This window comes from Alosa pseudoharengus, unplaced genomic scaffold (genome assembly GCF_046254945.1).
Source record: "Alosa pseudoharengus isolate Yale_2024_CS ecotype anadromous, Long Island Sound unplaced genomic scaffold, YU_APseudo_1.1 YU_APseudo_1.1_scf_1, whole genome shotgun sequence".
NCBI classification, from domain to species: domain Eukaryota; kingdom Metazoa; phylum Chordata; class Actinopteri; order Clupeiformes; family Clupeidae; genus Alosa; species Alosa pseudoharengus.
The window spans coordinates 57,851,253-57,875,310 of record NW_027468564.1 but is presented as its reverse complement, the minus strand read 5'-3'; the positions used below and the strand labels follow the sequence as shown (position 1 = coordinate 57,875,310).

General features: G+C 42.1%; 1 protein-coding gene and 1 long non-coding RNA gene across 3 annotated transcripts; both read left to right on the top strand.

Annotated features, from left to right (window-relative positions):
• Positions 1-1,237: 1,237 nt before the first annotated feature.
• Positions 1,238-4,868, top strand: LOC143134757 (LITAF domain-containing protein-like). The gene is made up of 5 exons (XM_076295382.1): positions 1,238-1,590; positions 3,000-3,106; positions 3,282-3,335; positions 3,868-4,012; positions 4,114-4,868. The coding sequence occupies exons 2-5, from the start codon at positions 3,016-3,018 to the stop codon at positions 4,217-4,219; spliced, it is 396 nt and encodes a 131-aa protein (XP_076151497.1). The 5' UTR covers positions 1,238-1,590; positions 3,000-3,015; the 3' UTR covers positions 4,220-4,868.
• An 11,433-nt stretch (positions 4,869-16,301) lies between these two features.
• LOC143116469 (uncharacterized) lies at positions 16,302-18,100 on the top strand. Of its 2 annotated transcripts, none has more exons than XR_012985793.1 (5): positions 16,302-16,363; positions 17,013-17,131; positions 17,272-17,378; positions 17,606-17,660; positions 17,769-18,100. It is a non-coding gene; the product is annotated as an uncharacterized LOC143116469 (long non-coding RNA). The 2 variants fall into 2 exon arrangements; XR_012985792.1 differs by having other exon boundaries at positions 17,240-17,378.
• The last annotated feature ends 5,958 nt before the right edge of the window (positions 18,101-24,058 follow it).

The following is a 24,058-nucleotide window of genomic DNA, read 5'->3' as shown; positions in this document are numbered from 1 at the left end:
TGTTTCTCAAACTTTTTTTCTGGGGACCCACTTTTTAAAAATGACAGACTATCGCGACCTAACTCGTGACTGTGGTAGTTAACAAACTAGATCAGTGGTTCTCAAACTTTTTCTTTCATTCCCCACTTTGAGGGGGCATTCTCGAGCCCCACCTGTCCCTCATCGCTCTAAGAAAGTGGTAGGTCAAGCTTAAAATTGTCAAATTTATTGAAATAATGACAAGTTCTAAATATATCCTCTTCAACAGAGTTAAAATCAGCTGGTGCTGCAGATATAATAATAAATAAATAGCCTACATAACACACATATTTCTGTTTTCCAGCAACATATTAGGAAGCATTGGCCATTATACAGCATTGTACAATATATTCAATGAAATGCCAACATGCTGCATTAAATGGATCCATAATCCAGTCATACTGAGCACTGCTGGTTGGGAAATATTTTTTAAATAAACTTTGCAGGGATGTGATGTAGGCCTACTGTTTAATACATGGGATCACAAGAGTGCCTCCCAATCAGACGTTTCAGCGATTTCGCTCAGAAATCTCAAAGGCATAATACTGTCGCGATCGAGGCGCCTGTCCTACTCAAGTTTTTTTGGTGAATGCAGTAATCTTATTTGCTAGGTGAGGTGCTTGTCTTTGCCTTGTAACTGGACATTTAACTCAAATGTATCGCTAAGATATATAAAATATATCGCTAAGATAGGCCAGCTTCGTCAAGAAATGTTCATTAGTGAACGTGCTTGCAGATTCAAACATGCGCTCTTCCTCCAAGAAGAGGCGACTTGGAGCTCAAACACGCACGACAGCACTTTACCAACCCGCGCCTTGCCGTGCGGCTGCAGTCTACTTGGAAGCAGCGGGGAACATAGGACCCGGGGAACATAGGGATGACCCCAAACAATCTTAGATAGCTAAAACGTTTTTTAAACAGAAAAGTGAATTATTTTATAGATTTCAGTCGGTGTTATGCTGTAAAACCTATCAATCTGAGCATGCGTGACTCACATCGGGTAGCGACTCACATCGGGGAGTGACACTACCTCGCGCTACCTGGCTTCAATCCTGGTGCGCCAGCAAGATCTACGTCATTTTGACGTCACATTGTCGCGCTACCGGTCGGGTGCGTCGAGTATGTAGAAGCCCTTAGGTCGTTGGGTGTCACCGGGATGCAGAGCTGGAGAGACTGGGAGGCTGGGAGGTGAGGGTAGGGCAGGCACGCAACCAAGAGTCGTGTCTGAGTCAGCTGGGGGTGGTGGACAGACCACCGCCATTGGAGCTGGAGCAGGGCAGTCAAACCTGTTGTAGAAGTGGTTCAACTGGTTCGCCCTGTTCTTCTTCAGGCCAGTGATAATTGTATAACTTTAGGGTGGAATACCTTGCCAAAAACCACTATGAGACTTATTCCCCTCAGATGGTACTGACCGACCCTATGGCTCAAGGACTATGTGTGTAATGCTGTTCATTCAGAGAGCTACACCCATCTGCAGGAGTGGCCGTAGCGTTAGGTCAGCCCTTAAAAAGTCTTACTTTGCCACTCACTGAAGCAGCATCTGTGACCGGCCACACACACATACAGGACCTGGTGAGTAGACGTTAAAATATCTGGGGTGATTTACTCTAACAATGATCTTGTTGTAAGCAAGGCTAACTCGAGACAACTTGCAAAGCTGGACAGAGACATTGAGAGGCTAGATAGGCTAAGCAACCAAGACACTTTATGAACTGTGGGAATAAAACAATGGTGCAGTCATTATGACTGTGTTGAAATGGGTAAAAACGATCATACTTTGCCTTATGTGCAACTATCATGAAAATCATTTTAAATGGAAATGTAGACATAGGCCTACTGTATTTAGGAAGTCAAACACCAGTAGGACTGTGTCTTTTTAAACAAAGTTATTGTACATGCAACTTTCAAATAGGACAGAATGTACATCACAGCAGTTCTAGCATATTGGGGGTTTCTTTGCCATATTTGGAAAATTAGAAAATAATAAGTACAGTAGGTAAATACTTAAAATGGCTTGTATATGTTTGAAAATAGTAACTGGCTGACGCAATGGAAACTAAGCCTTTCACAGTTGCCTTTATTATTTGTTGTCTCAAAGCCACTCTTGATATAATGTCCTCCTGACAGCTGGGCAAATGATTAACTAACTTCTCTTGCTAATTAGCCAAAGTAGCATGGAGACGTAGTCATGACTGTCTAAATGAGTTGAGCAGTGTTGTGATAGTGATAGTGTTGATAGTGTTGTTACTCTGTTTGTTGAGTGTGGACATGAAGCACCCTGTCCTGCTCTCCCACATTCCTATGTGTTTCTATGTGAACCTTGGACTCATATATCTCCCTATGTCACATAGAACACAGGACTAATATATCTCCCTATGCTACATAGAACACAGAACTCATACAGTATATCTCCCTATGCTACATAGAATACAGAACTCATATATCTCCCTATGCTACATAGAACACAGGCTCACGTCAGAACGTGCCATGTGGTTACAGGATGCACTCAGGGAGAGAGATAAGTATAAGTATAGTATAGAATATATACTCTTTTGATCTTGTGAGGGAAATTTGGTCTCTTCATTTATCCCAATCCATGAATTAGTGAAACACACTCAGCATACAATGAACACACAGTGAGGTGAAGCACACACTGATCCTGACCCAGTGAGCTGCCTGCTACAGCGGTGCTCGGGGAGCAGTGAGGGATTAGGTGCCATGCTCAAGGGCATTTCAGCCGTGGACTACTGGTCGGGGATCGAACCGGCAACCCTCCGGTTACAAGCCCGATTAGCCAGTAGGCCACGGCTGCCCCACAAGAAGATAGACGGAACTAAAGTTCTTAAATACACTCCTGGACCAAGTACAGAAAGAGTCATAGTAAGTGCCTTCTCCTAAATGTGTTCAATGTGTGAATGTGAGTGTGTATGACTTCATTATAGTTTTGGAATAACAACTAACCTCACACCTTTATTATTCAGTTATAGCTGTCAGATTATGGAAAAGGGTCCACTTCCTCCTCCGTATCCAGGACCACCCACAAATCCTGACTATGGGGCTGGATATCCTCCATATCCTGCCCAGCCAGGTGAGCTGCTTCTCAAGGTCTCAAACAATTATAGCCAGTGTGTCTTCATTAAGCCTCATTATGTTGTGGGATAGCCTTTATAGGCTTCCTATGCATTATAAACATAATTTGTTGGTAGGTGGGACTATCCTCCATGAGCTTGCATACTGAGGATCTCATTACCTCTCTACTACAGGTCCAGCCCAACCTCCACCAGCTCAATATGTAATGAACCAGCCAGCACAAGTGGGTGAGTCTCAAGAGTGTCATTATCCTGTGCAACCAGTTCCTAACAACCATGTAAATCTTACAGGTACAGTCAGGGATTTTACGCGATTTCAAGCCCATTCATTTTTTTTGTCACATTCAGTTAGTTGCCCATTCTGTGAGTACACTGTAAAAAAAGAAAAAAGTAGGCACTGTTAAATGTTTCACTGTTCATTGGACCAGGTTCACACCAAACATCCTGGACCCATTTCACCCAAACAATTTATATTGGTGTCACTGTTTTGCAAAAATAAATCGTAAAAGTTTTGTGCTTAATTGAGCTGTCTGGCTCAGATGGGGTCCAGCATTTAAATAAATCTGACCAGGAGGCACTGTCCCACCATCACTCCATCCATGTGTGACAAGTGTGAAAAGCTCTAGGTGCTAAGCTTTAAATGCAAACAGAACTTTTTGAACTTGTACAACTCTTTTGTACTAACTCTGTATATTTATGCTTTCTCTTTTGTACTAACTCTGTTAGTATGCATGTGTGTTTTGTGTATTTGTACGAGCAGTGACAGTGGTGGTAGCAGCACCAAATTTGACTGATGTCCCTGGTCAGATGCAGTGTCCTCATTGTCAGTCCGACATTGTGACTGAAACCAGACACACTACTGGCCTTTTGACCTGGCTCATATGTGGTGGCCTCTTCCTGTTCTTGTAAGTGCTCACTTGGGCTTTTTGGAAATCCATTTGAAATTGCAAGTTGGAATAAATATTTTGCTGTATATACAGTATATAATTGAATATTTCTCTTGTAGTTTCTGGCCATGTGCTTTCATTCCATTCTGTGTGGACTCCTGTAAGGATGTGGAGCACATTTGCCCACAATGCCACCAGAAAGTGTACCACTACAAACGCTTGTGAAAGCCCTGCTTCCCCAACAGATCATTGCGAATGAATCAAACAAGGTTGGAAACAAAACATTCTAATCCACAGAAAATGGAAGACACACATCTAATTCTCTCTGTCCATCTGTAATTCTTCAACATCTTCAACAGTGACAATTCTAGAAAAAACTGATGGGGTGGCCAGGTTGGGGTCGGGCTGTTGTTGTTTTTATGATGTATTTACTGTATATCCACTGTTTGGTGAACCTTTATGTTGTATTTATGTGTATTTATGAATGTGTTCTCTCTGCTGGCTGCATAACAAATTGAAAGACTCAAAGAGGGGTGGCACATAAATTTAACATGCGAAAAGTAAAACAATACATATTAAACTCTTAAATTCAATACTATATAAATGAATTATGCATTATTGACAACAAACTGCTTATTTTATATAAAGAAGAATTTAAAATAAACAATTTGACATGTGAAGCAGCAAATAACTTGGATTTTTGTAAACGTGAAGCACATAACTTGGTAGATGCAATGCAACGAGAAAGAAAAAAGCCAGTACCTAGCTCTACAGGCTAGATGTGCAATGCATGAATAGAAAACTTTACAATGGAAGAAATTGTAATTAAAAATTTGTTGTACCTGTGACAATGACAATAAAGACCTATTCTAAATGGTTCTTAACCTCAGTGACACAGGACATGTACGGCAACATGTGCCCATTAATATAGCCTAAATCATCTGGCCAACATCAAATCATATAAAATGCTTGTTTTGGCTAAGAAAGCAAATTTTCTTGAAGATGTTTCGTGCTGACAAGCCCATTATCTGATCCCTGGTAAGGTGGCTGACTGGATTTTTGGGGTGGCCTGTGCCACCCTGTGCTCTGTGCATCTGGCTCTGGCCCTGTAATTCTTGACTGAATGGGGGTTCTCAACTGTTGTAGAAAGAAATGGCTGATCTTTAATGCAATATCTGCATTGCCCATTATCCAATATTCCAAAGACACATTCTGTTTACTAATCTGATATCATTTTACAGTAAAAGGCTAACTGAAAAAAACATCTGAGAACCCTTTTACAATTATGTAAGTACATCATAAGTGCTTCATATAGACCAGAAGAGGGTGTGCACAGCCACGATACTCAACATCGCCAAACTGTCTTCTGAAAGAGCACAAGTTGCTGTAACATTCATTCTCAGAGCAAAAGTAGATTCTGGTTAAGTAGAGAGTGACTGACAAGGTAGAAGAACAAAGAAAGACTTGGAGCGACTGATTGAGGATTCTGAATTATCACACCTCTTAAACTCTCGCGATGACGAAGAAGTCTAAAATGCAGACGTTTTGCTCAACACATGTCTAACTGTTGGTCTTACATGTCAATGACAGTTACATTTTGGTAGGAATGAAGTTATAGACAGGTGATATTTTTGAGATATGTGCTTCCTAGAGGCATTTTTTAGTAAAAGTTGGGAACAGGACTTTTTAACATAATTAAGGTGTGCTGAATCCAACTAGCCCTGTTCCCAAGCTGAATTTTGAGTTTATAACCATCAAATTAGCATAAACAAAATGGTTGCCAAAATGGCGATTTTGGGCACTTTCATTGGGCGGATGTCATTATACAATGTAAATTAATTAATATTGTTCACAGACATCTTCCTTGGCCAATAGATCAAGAATACAGGCTGTGAAAAAAAGAAAAACAATCTAGTATTATGCCCATGTTAATTACCTGAAAAAACTTTGAAAAATATAATTGTTAAAATTGTATAACTGAGCAGGCACACGGTATTTGACGAATGAGACTTATGTTTTTTGAGGGTCAAGAAAGATGTGTAGTGATGAAATGTAAAGTTTAAAATTGTGGCCTACTGGTTAGGTCTTCGGGCTTGAAACCAAAGGGTTGCCGGTTCGATCCCCGACCAGTGGGAAAAATGTGGGTGGTGGAAAGGTTGAGCACTAGTCTCCCATGCCCACATCAACGGCTGAAGTGCCCTTGAGCAAGGCACCTAACCCCTCACTGCTCCCCGAGCATCACTGTAGCAAGGCAGCTCACTGCTCCAGGTTAATGTATGCTTCAATGTGTGACCTGTGTGTTCACTAATTCACGGATGGGATACATGCAGAGACCAAATTCCTTGTATACCCAAGTATACTTGGCCATAAAACCTGATTTACATTACATTTACATAATTGAAGCGAATTGGGTTGGTAGTTACACAGGCCTTTACCCATTTCGGTAACACTTTACGGTAAGGGTACATTAATTATTTATGTATTACTTCATTCATTAATATCTAATTAATCATCAGGAATTTACTGAGTTCATAGTTTGTCATTTGTGACCTCATACATGAACACATTACTAAATTATTAGGTACGGTGGGCACATCATTATGAATTATGATGTATTAACCATGATCATGACTTTATTTTTCTGCCAAAAATGTGGTCATCACTGCTCAAATTCTGATTTGAACATAACTTTGGAGTTCTCTAAACACATGTCATTATTCACTACTTTATTTGAGGGGCCACAGACATGATGAATGCATGAGCAATTATCCTAAAATTCATGTAATCATGATGATCATGCTTAAGAAATCATAAATCATAATGATATACCCATCACACCTAATGCTTTAGTTGATATGTTGTTCATACATGAGGTCATCATGAATAGATAGATAGATAGATAGATAGATAGATACTTTATTGATCCCCAGGGGAAATTCAAGATTGAATGAGAGTATATGAATTCATGTCAATTCCTGATGATTCATAGGCTATAAAGGAATGAAGTAATGCATAAATCATGAATTAATTCATGCATGAATTCATGATAATTCATGTACCTTTACCATAAAGTGTTACCCATATTTCTTCATACTATTTGTGTTAGTAAAATGATTGCATGTCCTGTGAATTAATAGCTAGATGAATAATTTAGTGCATGAATGAATAACTAGTGCAAGTTCAAGTTTAAGTTACTTTATTTGTATCCAGAGGTAGATTTTGTTTGCAGTATAGAATGCTTCAAGAGAATTTGCCAGAACAGGAGCACAGAGGATGCCATCTTCCCTGTCCCTCCTTGACAATAGCAACACCTATGTGAGAATGCTGTTCATTGACTTCAGTTCAGCATTTAACACCATTATCCCCTCCAAACTGATCACCAAACTCAGTGAACTGGACATCAATACCTCCCTCTGAAACTAGATTCTGGACTTCCTAACCAACAGACCGCAGTCTGTTAGATTAGATAACCTCACCCACTCAACCCTCACCCTGAACACTGGCGTGTGCTGAGCCCTTCTCTACTCCCTCTTCACCTACAACTGCATACCTGTATGTAACGGATGCCAGCTAGCTTAGCTGTGCTTGTGGAACGTTGGTAAACCTCACTCCCCGACGCCTCAAGAGTGCTGCTGGCATACGAGCCAGTAGACTGGGCTATTGGCTCAATTGTTAGCGCGCTCGCCTCCCAATCCGAGGTGCTGCTGTTCGCGGGTTCGAGTCCGGGCATGTGCAGGGCTGAATCGTGCAGGTTCAACACAACGCAGGTTACATGTACATGGCTCTAACACCATTGTCAAGTTTGCAGACAACACTACAGTGATTGCTCTCATCAGCAACAATAATGAGACAGCCTGCAGGGAGGAGGTCCAGCACCTAACATCGCGGAGCACCGACAACAACCTGGCTCTCAACACCAAGAGGACCAAAGACCTCATTGTGGACTTCAGGAAGTCAAAAAGCAAGCACACAAAGCCCCATCCTCATCAACAGGACTGAGGTGGAGCATGTCACCAGTTCATGTTTCTGGGTGTCCACATCTCTGTAGACCTCTCTTGGACCCTCAACACCTCTACCTTGATCAAGAAGGCTCACCAGCATCTCTTCTTCCTGAAGAGACTAAAGAACACAAGCTCTCTCCTCAGATCCTGGTGAACTTCTAAACCTCTACCGCTGCACCATTGAGAGCATCCCCACCAACTGTGTCACAGTATGGTACGGCAACTGCTCTGCCTCCGACTGGAAAGGACGGCAGAGGATGGTGAAAACTGCTCAGCGCATCACTGGTTCCTCACACCCCTCCATCAACGCCCCCCCCCCCCCGGTGCCTCCGGACAAGGAGGCGAACATTTTGCCCCTATTCCACCCATAGTATTCTATTTACATTTATAAATGTACACACTTTATTACACTTACATATAGCGATATTCTACTGATATTTCTACGGTTGTTCATGATTAGTTCAAAGGAACTCCAATGATTTTAAACTCCAAACATGTGTCCACCCACCACGAAGAAGATGTTTACCAAGTCAGGCCACACTCTTTGCCAAAGAGGACCGTAAACATAGTCAAGAGTATAATAAGGTGATAATAAGGCTAATTAGCATAATAATAGTTTTTTTTTTGCATTTTTATATTTTTTATAGCCTTTACCTTTTATTTATTGCCCACGGGAGATTTCTGAGATGCACAGATGTGAACAATATTATTTTTTTATTTACATGGTATAATGATGCCCGTCCGAAGAAAGTGCCCAAAATCGCCATTTTGGCAGCCATTTTGTTTATGCTAATTAGATGGTCAAAAACTCAAAATTCTGCTTGGGAACAGGGCTAGTTGGATTCAGCACATGTTAATTATGATAAAAAGTCCTGTTCCCAAATTTTACTAAGAAATGCCTCTAGACCCTTATACAAGGACTTTTTCTTGAAAAAGCACTTGTCTATTAGTAGTTCATTTGTATTCAATGCATTTAATATTTTCACAGTTTTATGGCACTATGGCACAGACATAGCAAAAATGAAGGCTGGCACTCCTCATTTTGAGAACTATGTTTGCCTTTTGTTGTCCAGTGTGTAATGATTGATTAAAATCACACAGTGATTTGGTTACAAGGTGTGTTGTTTGAAGGCAACATTTGCACAAAATACACTATACTGGTTCCCTGCTGAAATTGGCCTCATTTCATTGCTTGTGTCATTACATGCAAATGTGTTGAATTAGCTGTCATAACTATATGTCAAAGTCTAGCATATATAAATATATGTGACCTGACAGACAGGAACGTCAGGATACCTAGAAATGTACTGTGGTGTACAGCTCTGACTAAGGGGTGTTTTACTGTACATTGGTCATTTGCACAATGCTGTAAAAGCCTTTGCTTTCTTTATATTGTCACAATGTCTGTCAGCAGGAAAAACTTTGAAACATTTCCACTGTCTTGCAATCAACCCCCTCCACACACAATAATGTGTAACTTAGTTTTGACATTGAAAATGCTGCCTTGCACATTGTTGATTAGAAAATACTTCCAGAGTAAACTGTCATATCAATTTGACTATCTTGACATAAACAATGGTACTGACACTGACATTGTAATAAATATTTGCTTTTGAGCAGTGATGCCAGTAACGCGTTACTTAGTAATGCATTAGTCTATTTTGACCACTTTTTACAGTAACTAGTAGCCTAGAAATCTAGACGCACCCTACCCAGATAGCAAGCATAGTCGGCCCGATTCTGGCCGAGTGCTGGCAGTGTCGGCTGAGGTCCGAGTCGGCTGAAGCACAGTAAACACAGTCGGCCCGATCCTGGCTGAGTGCTGCCACTGTCGGCGGAGTTTCAGGTCGGCTGAGGCACTGTCCCCTTGAATGGGCCGACACTGACACGCAGTAGTTGGGCTGATTACTGAGTGTCTTATTTGGCCCGATTGGGGTTTGATGGGCTACTGCCAGGTTTCGAATCAATCTCGGCAGACGGATTTCATACAGTGTGTGGCCCGATACTTCAGGAACGAACAATGATCGATCAGTATCGCGGCTGTTGGCGGCAAAAATGAAACATTTAGCGACAGCCGGACGCTAAACGTACATGGCCCAATTCTGTAAAGTGACTGTCGGCCCATTACATGTGGAAGAGCCACGAGCAGAGCAACACTGCCCTCAGAAGGCAAAAGACCTTAACTCACCAGAGTGTGAAACTGAGAAAAATGACTTTAAAGTTATCTTAATGTCCTGGCAATTGAGCTATAGGTATAATATTGTAATTTTCACACTTTGTAGTGTATACCTGTCTTAATCTATGTACAAAAAAAATGACACTCAAATTTGACCTTTGACCTTATTTTGGAAGTTACTGTGTTCTGCCTTAGCATTGGTTGAAAAATGACAGTCAGTCATTCTAAGGCAAAAGACCTTAACTTCTATTTCATGGCACAATGTCATGATAATGATAAGTTTCACTTAAAATTCAAACAATATTGACCCTATTTGACTGACCAAGAGTAAATGCCTTTACTTTGTCAACATAAAACTAGATCAGTGAGGGTATTTTTTTCTCTCTGTATTTCATTCTATACTATACCACACAGGCGGTCAATTGATTGACTCACACACTCTCTCTGACAGATCTCAGTATTAAGAATGAGAGTGTTTACATGTTGATGTTTAAATATCAAGCAGGTACTGATGTTTGGATATGAGGAAATAATTTGGACTCTTTGGCTTGTTTATTTGGATAACCAGTGGCCTAGAACAGCAACGCTATTTCAGCATCATTCCATTGTAGCATCTTAATGTTGAGAGGCGGTCTGCTAGGAATTGATTGGGATTTTACTTGCAGTAGTTGCATTATTATACAGTATATTCAGGTCTGACATTTAATGGTGTGCTGAAAAGTATGAATGAACATGATACTACTGATACATTTCAGTTTTCCCTCACAATTTACGTCAAATGATGAAGCGATTGGTTGCCCTTATTTGGTCATATTTTATTTTTATACCATTTAAAATAAGAGTCTGACAACAAAGTTTAATTCATGCTATTTAATTAATTCATTGAATTGGTTAATGGAAATAGGGAAAAAAATAGTTAGAGATGGATGAAAATGAGGTGTGTGTGCGTACATCCGTGCATGGGTACATATGTGTCTGCCTAGCCTAAGGCATGTGATAGGCTGGCGATCCGTGGACTTTGCGTTGGGGGGGGGGGGGGGCTTTCTAGAACAATAGCCAAAAACTTAGTAAAGTAGACAATAATACATTCATCATAGGAATAATGTGTTGATCTGTTTTATCCTGTTGAATCATCAAAAAAATGTGATTCTTTAAAGTGTAAGTCTGGTGTGAATTGACCCATTAGTCCTGTTGTTCAAGCTCACCACATGCAGCCCATAGGAATAAGAATGAGACGATTTGAGACAACATAGGCCAAGTTGTGGACAGGCAGCTTAAAGCAGACCCATGGGGGCATGATGGAGTTAGCAGTTAGCACTGCCCCATGCCCTCATGGGTCTGCTTTAAGCTGCCTGTCCACAACTTGGCCTATGTTGTCTCAAATTGTCTCATTCTTATTCCTATGGGCTGCATGTGGTGAGCTTGAACAACAGGACTAATGGGTCAATTTATACCAGACTTACACTTAAATGAAACCTGTCTTGTGATGCAGAATTAAAGCACGCGTGTCTGTGTGTGTGTGTGTGTGTGTGTGTTTGTGTGTGTGTGTGTGTGCGTGTGCGGTTTTGTGCGTGTGCGTATGTGAGAGAGAGCTGAGTGAGAGGGGAATGAGGCCTGACCCCCTATTCTTCATCCTCACAGTCATTCCGCACAGGTAATGACTTCCAGAATGAGCCTCTGGTAGCTGGCATCAAGGGAACAAGGTTTTTCAAAATCCCCTCCTTCTTGCCCTTCTCAACACCGAGATTTTGAGCTCTCAAGGTGGAAGGTATGCAGGTTTTGAATTTCTTTTGTAGAAAGTCTACCTCCATGAAGTCTTCTGCGCGATGTGATGTTTTGACCCACATGGACGTTGAACCACGCTGCAGTTTAATGACTTTGAGGGTCGCCAGTCGGGGCGTTTTCTTTGTCTTTGCCATGGAATGGCCATCCACCCAGTCCCTGATGGCCTCATTCTTAAGTTCCAAAACCTCCATCCGCTTGTTGTTGGAATTCTGGACAACGGCCATGAAATCTTCGAAATCATAAACCACCCCTCCTGGTCTACGTTTCATCTGTTGTTCCACACCATGATGCACGCTGTCAGCACTCATAAAAGTGTGACCAGGCTCAAAGAATTTCAACGTGATGTCTTCTGTTGAAACCACCGTGGAGTTGACTAGTGACACAAGAGAGGAGAGGAGGCACCAGTTCTTATTTTGGGCACTGCAGTTATCAACCCAGTAAATTATATGCTTGCAGTCCCTCTCCTTCTCTAGCGCCATCACATACGCAGATGTGATCTCCTTAGCACCTCGCCCTGCTATTCCCTCATGCCAGACAACAGAGATGTTCTTTTTCTTATTACCTTTTCCTCCCACCGATGCGAATGTCTCGTGATAGAGACTGATGCGCCTGGTAAAAAGCGCCGATTTCACCCCAGGCATTCTTGGCAGCATTATGACTTTCTGTAAGTCCACACTTCTTACTGAAGTATCATCAGGCCACTCTCCATCCGCATCGGCACGATAGTGTAGCCTGGTATCAACCGCTTCGGCCTTATGCTGCTTCCACCTATCACACTGCGGGCAGTTTTCCATCTGGTGTGCTGCCTCTATGTGCTGGTCCTGCAACAAACAGAGTTCGCACTCCTCTTCCCCAAGTTTGGCAAAACTGATATTTTTTGACTTCACTGCCTTGCGGTAGGTGTCATACCCGCACTTGTGGCCTTTCTCGACATAGTCAGAAAACATGAGCTTCATGGTTATGTCACTAGGGAGATACCGGCGGCAGGGTGCGTGCTCCCTCCTGTAATGACTGATGGTGGGGTGAAAAGACTCAATATGAGCAAAAATAGGCTCAAGGTCAATCTTATTTGCCGGCTCATGTCTCCCTCTCTGGTCAGCTGGTGGGGCTAGGGTGGATGTTGGCTCCTTGCTGATGACTGACTGGACTATGCTGTCGTTCATGGGATGGTAGCCTAGTGTTGAGAGGAAGAACAGCTTGCAAACTTGATGTGGGTTTTCACCCTCATCTTTCATCCTGTAAATGAAAGTCCTGCCTCTCCTGCTTGGATTTTCAGTGACCTTTGAACTTTTGACCTGGCTTACGGAGTGAAAAACAAAGGCTCTCTTCTCTTTGTAGGTAAGGTCCCAAAAATCTCGCCATATCTTCCTCCGATGGTCCTGGGAAAATTTGGCGGAACATTGTCGACGGCACTTCGCTCCACATGGGGCCCTTAGCGGTGGTCTGCTGCTGGGCTCTGGAAGAGCAGGAGTAGATGCTGCTCCGGGCTCACAGCTTGGGACAAGCTCCTGGACAGATGAATATTCAGGGGTTGTCATCCTTGGGGCTGAGGCTGGTGCAGCTGGTGGGAGTTGTGGCTCTGGTGGTGTGACATCTATAGGCTCAGGCTCAGGCAGTGACATGGAGGGCTCAACAGACACAGAAATGAGGGCAGACAGGTCAGTGAGGGAAGGCCCTGGTTCCATCAGTGAGAGAGGGATGGAGTCCTCAAAAACTGCTTGGATGGCACCTGGAGTACTGGTAATCAACATGTTGTCCTCTCCAAAGAACAGATCAGTGCTTGCATCAAGGCAGTCGAAAATGGTCCACTCCTGTTTTACAGGGGACTTGCATGCACTATCAGTTTTGCCAGGAACTTGCTGCTGATTGTGTCCAGTAGTAGTAGTAGGCACAATAGAAACTGAAATGAATAAAATAACATTGATTAAAAACATGTTGATGATTGATAGTACATACAAGAGAATTATTAAAGATATGTTTCAATTGTCTACTGCAGTGGTGGCCAAACATTTTTGGTCACGAGTCACAGAAAAATATACACCGCTAAGGGCCAATACAGAATAGAGCGGCACTTTTCAAACAGTTAAAGCTGGTAGAACAGTATTTAAATCAGAATACACCTGTTCAAAGACTTATGATAATAATGAAATCACACAGTTCTGTCCAATTGTTGATGATTGTTGTATGAGTTAGTTGTTAGGCCTACTGTCTGGGTAAAATGCACATAGAATAATATAAGAATGGGCCACATCTTTTTTTAATATATATATATATATATTTATTACGTATGGTGATAATTATACCATATTATTATTTCAAACATCACAACCATGGTGGGTTTTAAATTAATTCCACCCAAATCGTATTCTCCGACTTTTCTTTATTGTATGTATATTTAGTAGCAGTAGGCTAATGATAATTTGGCTATCAATAAAACAAGCATTACAATTATTTATTTTATTTTCAACATTTGCAAAACAACACGGGAAATATGTTCGACCAATCATTTTACTTCTCATCATGACATTTCTAGGCTACAGCTTGCTCGTTAATGCTAGAGTTTTCTTCGGAGACTAGTTATAATATTTAGGCTATATCATAGGCCTAGTTCTGATATTCAATCAACTGCAATGACCAGCAAGCTAAATGTGGTGCAAAAAAGAAAAGACAGTTACATTTTATTTGATACCACGCTATCACTTGTAAGAGGTGTAAACATTCAGGGCGGTCTTCACAACGTGACACCGTGACATCAAGAAGTCACATGTTGGGATTCGTCTAATCGTTGATCATTTAATTTCCTCGCTTGGCAAATCAAGACGTAACTTGGATCAGGAAACTTCCTTGACCGACCAGTCACGCTAGCGCGAGTTAGTAGCTAGCAGTTATTGGCAACAATGCTTGAGCAACATGGGAGTGTAACTGGCTGCAAGTTCATTGTTTGGCATGGATTTTAACCGGGGTTCAACAAAAAGGTAGGCTGCTAATTACTACATTTTTGCTGCTGGTGTCACGGGGTATAATGCATGCCTGCCTGTCTGTCTGTCTGTGTGTGATATGTTGCTGCGGCTCCAATCAACCCTCACCCCAGTGAGTGGATGTCATTGGCAGGCGAGAGCTAGCCTGAGAAGCAAATTTCTATTTAATTGTAAATGTATTCTTGTAGGCTATGACATAATCGATATCCTACAAGCCATGATGTGATGTTCTGATTGTTACGGGATAGGGCTACGTGGACTGTAAAGTGTTTGTGTCTAGTTAGTTGGTGAAGTACGGTTAGTCTAAGTTTGCTGACAACAATGCTTAAGCAACATGTGAGTGTAGCGTAGCTGGCTGCAAGTTTCGTTTAATGGATTTGTTTCCTTGTCGGTGGTTTGGCATGAATTGTAACCGGGGTTCGACAAAAAGGTAGGCTGCTAATTAGCCTACTACATTTTTGCTGCTGGTGTCAAGGGAAATGTATGCCTGCCTGTATGGCTGTGTGTGATATGTTGTGGCTCCAATCAACCCTCACCCAGTGAGTGGATGTCATTGGCAGGCGAGAGCTAGCATGAGAAGCACATTTTTATGTCATTGTACATATATCCTTGTTGTAGGCTGTGACATAATCGATATCCTACAAGCCATGATGTGATGTTCTGATTGTTACCGGATAGGGCTACATGGACTGCAAAGTATTTATTATATTATAAGTGTTTGTAGTACTTGGTGAAGTAGGTTAGCCTGCTGCTACTTAAGTTTGCATCGGTAGCTAAAGCTAGCTATGTCTAACTGTTAGTGGATTTTAGATTATGCTCCAAACTATATCTTTATGCAGTCGTGTGTCATTCTTACCTTGATCTTGGCGTTTCCGCTTCAAAGCCATCTCCAGCATCATTTTGCCTCTAGAGTATGCCATCTTCACACTTAGATTGTCAATAATCACAACAAAAGCAAGCACTGCAAATACACTTTATTGACGTTACAGTAGGTTAATGTGTGTGTCTGAGGTGATTTAATTTGACTGTACATAGGCTTAATGAGTCGTAACTCCAGCGCGGCAATCAGTAACTTGGTCGGTCAGAAGAAGGCAGAATGCCATATGTCAACCTTAACTTATTGGAGTGTTCAGGGGCTGCGTGAAAGGAAGGCAGAAAGCCGTATCCGAAGTTAAGGGCTTCTACCTCAGATTCCTATCGCCTTTTTTAAGTTACGGCAAAAACGTGATCAAATTTCTCCCATAAAACAATCGAATTGACACTTGATTCTTGTCTACATGATAAAACTCATGTTTATTACCCTGAAAATAACAATAACTCATTTTTGCCAAAAATTGAAGTTATGGCCTTTTGCCTTAGCACGGCAGAACTGTTCAGTTTGAAACCAGCAGGACGGCGCGAAACTGTCTCGTTTTGGACACTGCCTGTGGTAAGTAACATGCAACTTTACCTTTACCTGTTATTGCATGTAAATCATTATGAATGTACGTAGGCTTATTATTGCAGACAAAGTTTAACAAGTAGCATAACAAGAATGGGTGTTTCAATCTAACCCCCTTGACGATGACGAAGCTAGCGGTAACATACGTTATGATTTCTTAGCCTACTTTGTTGGCCTAATTACCGTTAACGTCAGTGTTGGTGGTTAGTCAAAAACGTTCAGTGCTGTAACGTTAGCTATACTTGCATAATTATGTGGTTTTCAAAGAAAAGTGTGATCTAATCATTTTAGAAATAGCTTAACAGTTAACCAGTATTGGATTACTTAGAATATAGCGATTGGTAATTGGGCATTTCATCGTTATCTATCCAACTTCAGGCATAGGCAGGCAGGACTGAGACTGTATGCCTTAAGAGAGTGTGTGAGTGTGAGAGAGAAAGAGAGAGAGAGAGAGAGAGAGAGAGAGAGATGGTAGCAGGGTGGGTCCTGTCCTGGTCATGTAAAGCTCATCAAAATCTGTATTTTAAGGTCGTTCTGTATTTTGTACTGAGGGGTTGTTTATGATCATGTAATAATTTTGAACACATACTTCCATTAACCTAACGTTACTGTGACTTTTTTTAAATGTACACCTCAGAATCCAGGCCACACTGACCAGAGACCTGCCTGCACTCCTTTGGATGAAGAAGGCTACCCGTGTATACATGTGTGAACCATTTCTTGTGTTGGAAAAACAGGAGACCTGAATAGCTCTTGGTAAGTACATTGATTTAATAGAATAAGTAATACGTTTTTGTTTAGATGAGCCAAATCATAGGAATCAGCTTTCATCTAGGCTTGTGTTTTGTGATGTGTCATTTTTAGATGCTTTTGGTTTGCCTCATCCATTATGTCAGCAAAGAACAGGAGTGGGCAGGAAACATGCGCTGTTGAAAACATGGCCAACCAACTGGAGCACCCACAAGGCTCTTGTGAAGGAAGTCCACAAGCCTTTGTGCTTCAGGTCTGTATGTGTTGACAAATATGTCTTGCTCTTGGTGATTGTCATTGGTAATATATCAGCATTTAACAATCACACAATGTCAATGTTGCCCAAAATAACTAAGACAGCTGCAGAGTGGCAAGACTGGGCTTTAGTAATATTTTGTCAGACAGTAAAGGATAAATAGTTTAATGATTTTATTTCTTTTCTTTTGAAATGACATGCTGTCCATGCATCTCAAATTGAAGGATGGATGGAAAGAACTCTTTGATCAACCCCCACAGAGAGCTGAGGTGGCTATCTGTAAGTATATTTGAGTGGACAAACAGAACTTCTCTGACAGATGACATGTTAAAATCTTGCTTTAGACCTCATAATGATCTTATAATATTCTTTTATACCTAAATGCAGTTTGGAGACACCCCCGGCTGGTAGTGCTGCTGAAACTGGTGGAGGCAACAATGAAGCGGCAACAGAAAGAGAAGGCAGGTGGCAAAGGTTGCTGCTATTGAAAAATGCTTTGATAGTGAGTATGTGTGCATGTATGTAGCTGGGTAGGTCATGGTACATGGTACAAAAATACAGAATTTAAAGCACTAGCACAACACTTAACTCACAACCCACAACTACTGCCAATGGAATTACTCTTTTAGAGTGAGTGAGTGAGGGAGAGAGATAGAATATTTCTGTAAATGTTTAATGTTAATTTAGAATAATTTATTTCTTTGAATCATTATACAGTTTTAAAATGTTTAATTGTTTGTGTTTTTGTATATGAAAGATGTTGATTGTTGTAGATAAAAGTAGATTGTATATTTTAACTTGTTAAATTTCTAAAGTGTATATATGTAAAAGCTTGTATAATTTTTAAATGTTTGTTTTATTTGCAAGGTTGTGTTTGTCAAACTTGTTAATAAAAGTAGCTTGTGCTTTTAATTACTAGTTCTGGATTTGTGTTTATTTTCAAGTACTTTTGGTAGTTAATGGGCCACATGTGGCCCGGGGACCCAGCCGACATTCAGCCAACACTCAGTCAGATCAGTTTTATAGTGTGTGGGCCAGTACAGGCCCAGAGGCCCAGCCGACACTCAGCCAACACTCAATCAGATCAGTTTTATAGTGTGTGGGCCAGTACAGGCCCAGAGGCCCAGCCGACACTCAGCCAACACTCAGTTATATAGTGTGTGGGCCAGACCTGGGCCAACAGAATGCATGACGGTCATTTCACAGTGTGTGGGCCACACCTGGGCCAACAGAAACAATAAGAGTCATTTCATGAGTATCCAAGATGGCGGCGCGTACACACGCAGCGACCTCTCTCTGTCCCAACCGTACGGTGTTTTGTTCGTTTAAAAAGTGTTTGTCCGAAAGTTTTACGTGTTCGTCTCGTCTTACTACGTCGTACTACAAGTACAGCAGACAGTTTTTAATTGACATCTGCAAAAGCAAGTTTTGCAGCGTTCTGGACTTTGCAACAGAGACGCTAAAGGAACTCGGACTACTCCGGCCTGCAACAACACCGGACTCGCCTGCTACTCCTCCCCCGGAAAGAAAGCGTCGGAAGCGGTGTGCGAGGAAGCAGAAGAGGGGCAAGCGCGGAGGCGTCCGGGCCAGGCTAGCGGCCAGCCCAACTCGCCCAGCCATACCATCCATTCTCCTGGCAAATGTACGATCACTGGACAACAAAATGGATCACATACGACTGCTGAGATCAACGAACCGGACAGTAAGTAACTGCTGTGTGCTTGTCTTCACTGAGACTTGGTTAAATGACAACATTCCGGACTCTGCTGTACAACTGGAGCAGCTAGCATGCTATCGAGCAGACCGGGCCATTGTAAAGGGAGGTAAATCACGAGGAGGAGGAATCTGTGTTTACATCCGTGAAGAATGGTGCCGGGACACTGTAGTAGTATGCAAACACTGCTCACCTGCAGTGAGCAGACCATCGACGGTGCTGTGGTGGAGAGAGCGAGCAGCACCAAATTCCTGGGGGTGCACATCAGTGAAGACCTCTCCTGGACCACCAACACAGCATCACTGGCGAAGAGAGCTCAGCGCCGCCTGTACTTCCTGCGGAAACTCAGGCGAGCAAGTGCTCCACCAGCCATCATGACCACATTCTACCGAGGCACCATTGAGAGCATCCTCTCCAGCTGTATCGCTGTGTGGGGCGGAAGCTGCACTGAATACAACAGGAAAGCCCTGCAGCGCATAGTGAACACAGCTGGAAGGATTATTGGTGCTTCACTCCCCTCCCTGAAGGACATTTACACCACCCACCTCACCCGCAAGGCGACCAAAATTGTGAGTGATGCAAGTCACCCCGCTCACAATCTGTTTGATCTACTGCCCTCTGGGAAGAGGTACAGAAGCCTGCGCTCCCGCACTACCAGACTCACCAACAGCTTCATACACCAAGCTGTTAGGATGCTGAACTCTCTCCCTCCTCTCCCCCCTCCACCCTCAGCTACATAACATCCTGGACATTGGACCCACAAATGGCCGCCTGCACCACTCCACTTGCACACTTGTACACTTTGCAACTTGTTGTTGTTGTCCTGGAAACACAACACTTCTGCTGCTCTTACATAACTTGCACCACTATGCCACTTTATTTCTTACTTAGGTCAAACAGAACTACCTCAGCCTCTTATTGGCCTGACTTTGCACTAGTATTTTATTTTATTGACTGTCTATGCACAATTTCAACCAAATTTTGCTGCTCTTATTTTTTCATTATATGTGCCCTCTTATTTACTTATTTACTTACTTTTTTGTTTACTTGAATGTTATGTTTGTCTGTGGACTTAAAATTGTTAAAATATGTCTTGTCTCCACCGTGGGATAGTGAGAAACGTAATTTCGATCTCTTTGTATGTCTGGAACATGTGAAGAAATTGACAATAAAGCTGACTTTGACTTTGACTTTGACTTTGACTTTGACTTCACAGTGTGTGGGCCACACCTGGGCCAACAGTTCCAATAAGAGTCATTTTACAGTGTGTGGGCCAGAACTGGGCCAACAGAAACAATGAGAGTCATTTTGCAGTGTCTGGGCCACATCTGGGCCAGAGGAAATTCTTTGTGTCAGTTATCAGTAACTGGGCCATTGTTGGGCCGGAGGCCCAGCCAGAACTGGGCCAACACTCACAAAACCCTGAGGCAAGGTAGTGGGCCAGAGGTGGGCCGGTCAAATTTTGCTATCTGGGTAGCGGCAGCAAATTAATTTGCTCAGCCTGTACGTCTAGTATCGAACCATAGGAATTTCGATTGGCTGACGCCGTGGACCTCATCCAATCACAGCGCTCTATTTTGTTAGAGAGTCGGGCTTAACAGCAGGGTTGCCAGATTGGGCGGTTTCCCGCCCAATTGGGCGGTTTTGCAATCTATTTTGCGGGCAAAAATGGGTTTGGGCGGGTGTATAAAAATTGGGCTGGTTTCGGATCAGTTCGGCGGGTTTTTGTAACCGAAACACATAGGCACTTCAGACCCTTCTTCCAGCGACCCTCAGCAGGCAGCAGTCTCTCACTCACTCACTCACTCACACACCCTCTGGCTGACGTGCCCCCTAAACTCACAACAGACACTCTCAGCTCACGTCACCTTATGTATCGAAACATGCATTCTAGCTATAAATGGCATAGTGCATGGTATTTCCATAACCGCGAGATATGCGCTTCACAATGACGGCAATAAATTGTTAGATATTCATAGCAGACAGTAAAGCCCAGCAGTAATTTATCTAAAATAACACATATTAAGAACCATTCATGATGTTGTCAAATATTGAAGTTGTGGGAAGTTTAAGCTGTATGTTTCTTTCGTCCCCCATGTCGTTTCATTTATCCCGGCCAGGAGGGACGAATGAAACAAAACGCACGTTCGATTTCTCCTTAAATAACTACTGAATGGTTTTGTTCAGACCTGAAAATGCAACTGTATTTGACAGAGGACAGATGTAGGTTGCTTGTGACAAAATATTAGCTTTCAGTGTTTTACGATGTCTTTGTAAATTACGTTTAATTAAAAAGTGTTTCAGTCTGGTTCTCCCCTACTGCGGCGCAGACCGCCCTTCAAACACACAGCTCGCGGGGTTTTCAAATTAAGCTAGCTGACTGACAATATCAATATGCCAAAGTGGGCAAAGATAATTTTCTCATTACAGTCAATCTCTTTATGAGGGTGCACACTGCTGAAAGATTACCTACGAGACAGGATGGACTTTCCCCTTCTTTCAGGGTTGATGGATGTGCGCACAGGTCTTGCGCGAATGGCTTGACATAGGACTACGGCCCACGTTCCGTCCAGCCCGACAGTTGTTGAGGAAGTTTGACAAAGCCTACTAGAACTTTTTAATTATTTTTAGGCCTAATAACAATTGCTCAAAGCAATTTTCACGAAGGGCCTTGGCCATATGCCTATGTTTTTTGTGTAGAGATGGCCCGCCATGCATGAACGTTCTGCTTCTGCAGCGCACTGACACCCCTGTTCGTTCAACTCGACTTTCATGAAAACTCTAGGTTTAACTGCCTGTCAGGTAGGCCTACTAATTGTTCTAAATTACAGGTGTCAAACTCAAGTTTGCCTTTAGCCTATATCTGGCGTATGAAAATATTTTTTGCGTGTATAGAGTTGCCATGCATGAACGCACTGCTTCTGCAAAGAGCGCACTGACACTGGCCTAAATAGCCTATGTTCAGCGCGATTTTCAAGAAAACTCTAGGCCTAACTGCCTGTCTCAAGGAATAGATAGCGCCTATGTATTAATTAATTGTTCTAAATCACAGGTGTCAGACTCAAGTTTAACTCAAGCCTTTAGCCTACATTTGGCGTAGGCCTATGAAAATATTTTTTGTGTAGCCTAGAGTTGGCCCACCAGTTATGAACGCACTGCCTCTGCAAAGAGTCGACACCCCTGTTCTATAATCAATGCGATTTCATCTAATGTTATACATGAATATGCATGTCATGTTGCTATTATAAATAATTGAAATGTTGTGCGTTAGGCTATTTTGTATGTTCATATATCCACTCAATGTTTTTATGTTAGGCTAGTCTACTGAATGCTTTTGTTCCAAGCGTCTATTGACACAAACAGACTCATTGATAGTCTACGTTTATTGCATTATTTTCCGTAACATAAGCTTATAGAAGAATAGTCTGACTGAGGTCCGTGTAGCCTACTTTTGCGTTCATTTGATTGAATATTGTTTCTGAAATTGGATAGGCTAAGTCCAAAAATGGGTAATTTTAAAGCTTGTTAATGATTTCAATGTGTTTAAATGAGAAACAAGCAAAAGCAAATTTGGGCGGTTTTTTGTGCATTCTCGCGGTTTTTGGCGAGGCTTTGGGCTGGAAAACCTTGCTGGCATCTGGCAACACTGCTTAACAGGATAACGACAGTCCTGCGACGGTGAACAACAAGGAAGGTGGCTATGGCGAACGAAGAGCGGTTGTTTGAATCGGCGTTGGCGTCAACTTTGGAGGAGTAGGACTTGTGCTTTTCTTTGAAAGTAGAGCAACACAATGCACTTAAGTCATTCCTTTCGAAGAAGGGTGTATTTGCCGTTTTGCCGACCGGATACGGATATGGTCGTAGCGCTGGCCTATTGCATGCCTAGGCAGTTTGAAAGACAATTCTCTGCCCGCCCTTGGATTAAGCAGGTGAATGATTCGATTCCAGACTAGGCTATACATTTCAATGATATAGGATGGCCCGCCAGGCTAAGTAACTAGTAATCTAACGCGCTACTATTTACAAACCAGTAATCAGATTAAAGTTACTTATCTAAGTTTCTGTGCGTTACTATTTTTGTTATTTTCCTTAATAAAAAGATATATTCTTTGCTTTCTTCTTGTCTTGGGGATTAATGTCATGTAGGCTATGCTCACGTTTTCAGCATGATCACAATTCAGTGTAAAACCATGCAGCGACACAAACGTAAACAATGGAGGGAGAGAGAGATGCACATTTCATCAGTCATTACTTTGAGTTTGTGTCAGCTGAAGATGACAACATTAAGGTACATTGTACATTCTGTGCTGGCGACAAAGTGCTGTCTAGCTAGACATCCCAAGTCTCCCGAAGTGGTGCTTTTGTGCCTGAAGAGCATCCAAGACAGAGAGCATCCTGGTCTGTTTTGCTAAATCAACCAATCAGTTTTCAGTGTAAGTGTGCTTATATCTCTTTTCTCCCAAACTTAATTAATCAGTTCAGTCAGTGTATCTAGGAACAGGAGCGTGATGGCAGCGTCAGTGCTAGGGATGTTAACCGGTAGCCGTTTAACCGGTGGTTGACCGAATCAACGTTGACCGGTTAAAATTTTCTGCCGCCGGTTAAAAAACAACAACAAAAAAAACACTATTTTTAAAGCTCCCGAATGCCAGCCAGTGTCTGTTATTACACTGCGCACACACGTGTTATTGGTGTTGTATTGTATGGGGCGATATGATCACTCAGTTTTTCTTAGGCTTAATGTAGGCCCTTTTGGCCTATTTCACACGGTGTTTATATGTTCATGTTTGCCGTTTTAAACATGTTTCAAGTTCACCGTTGAGTTAAAAATATAGAAATTGTTCTGATCGTTATTACACCATTCTCACCCATTCTCACAATCATTTTGACGTGAGAAGTTAAGTGTTGCGTGTAGCCTATTGCAATCCTGACTGCAATATTGTGACAAACTTCACTGCTTGTG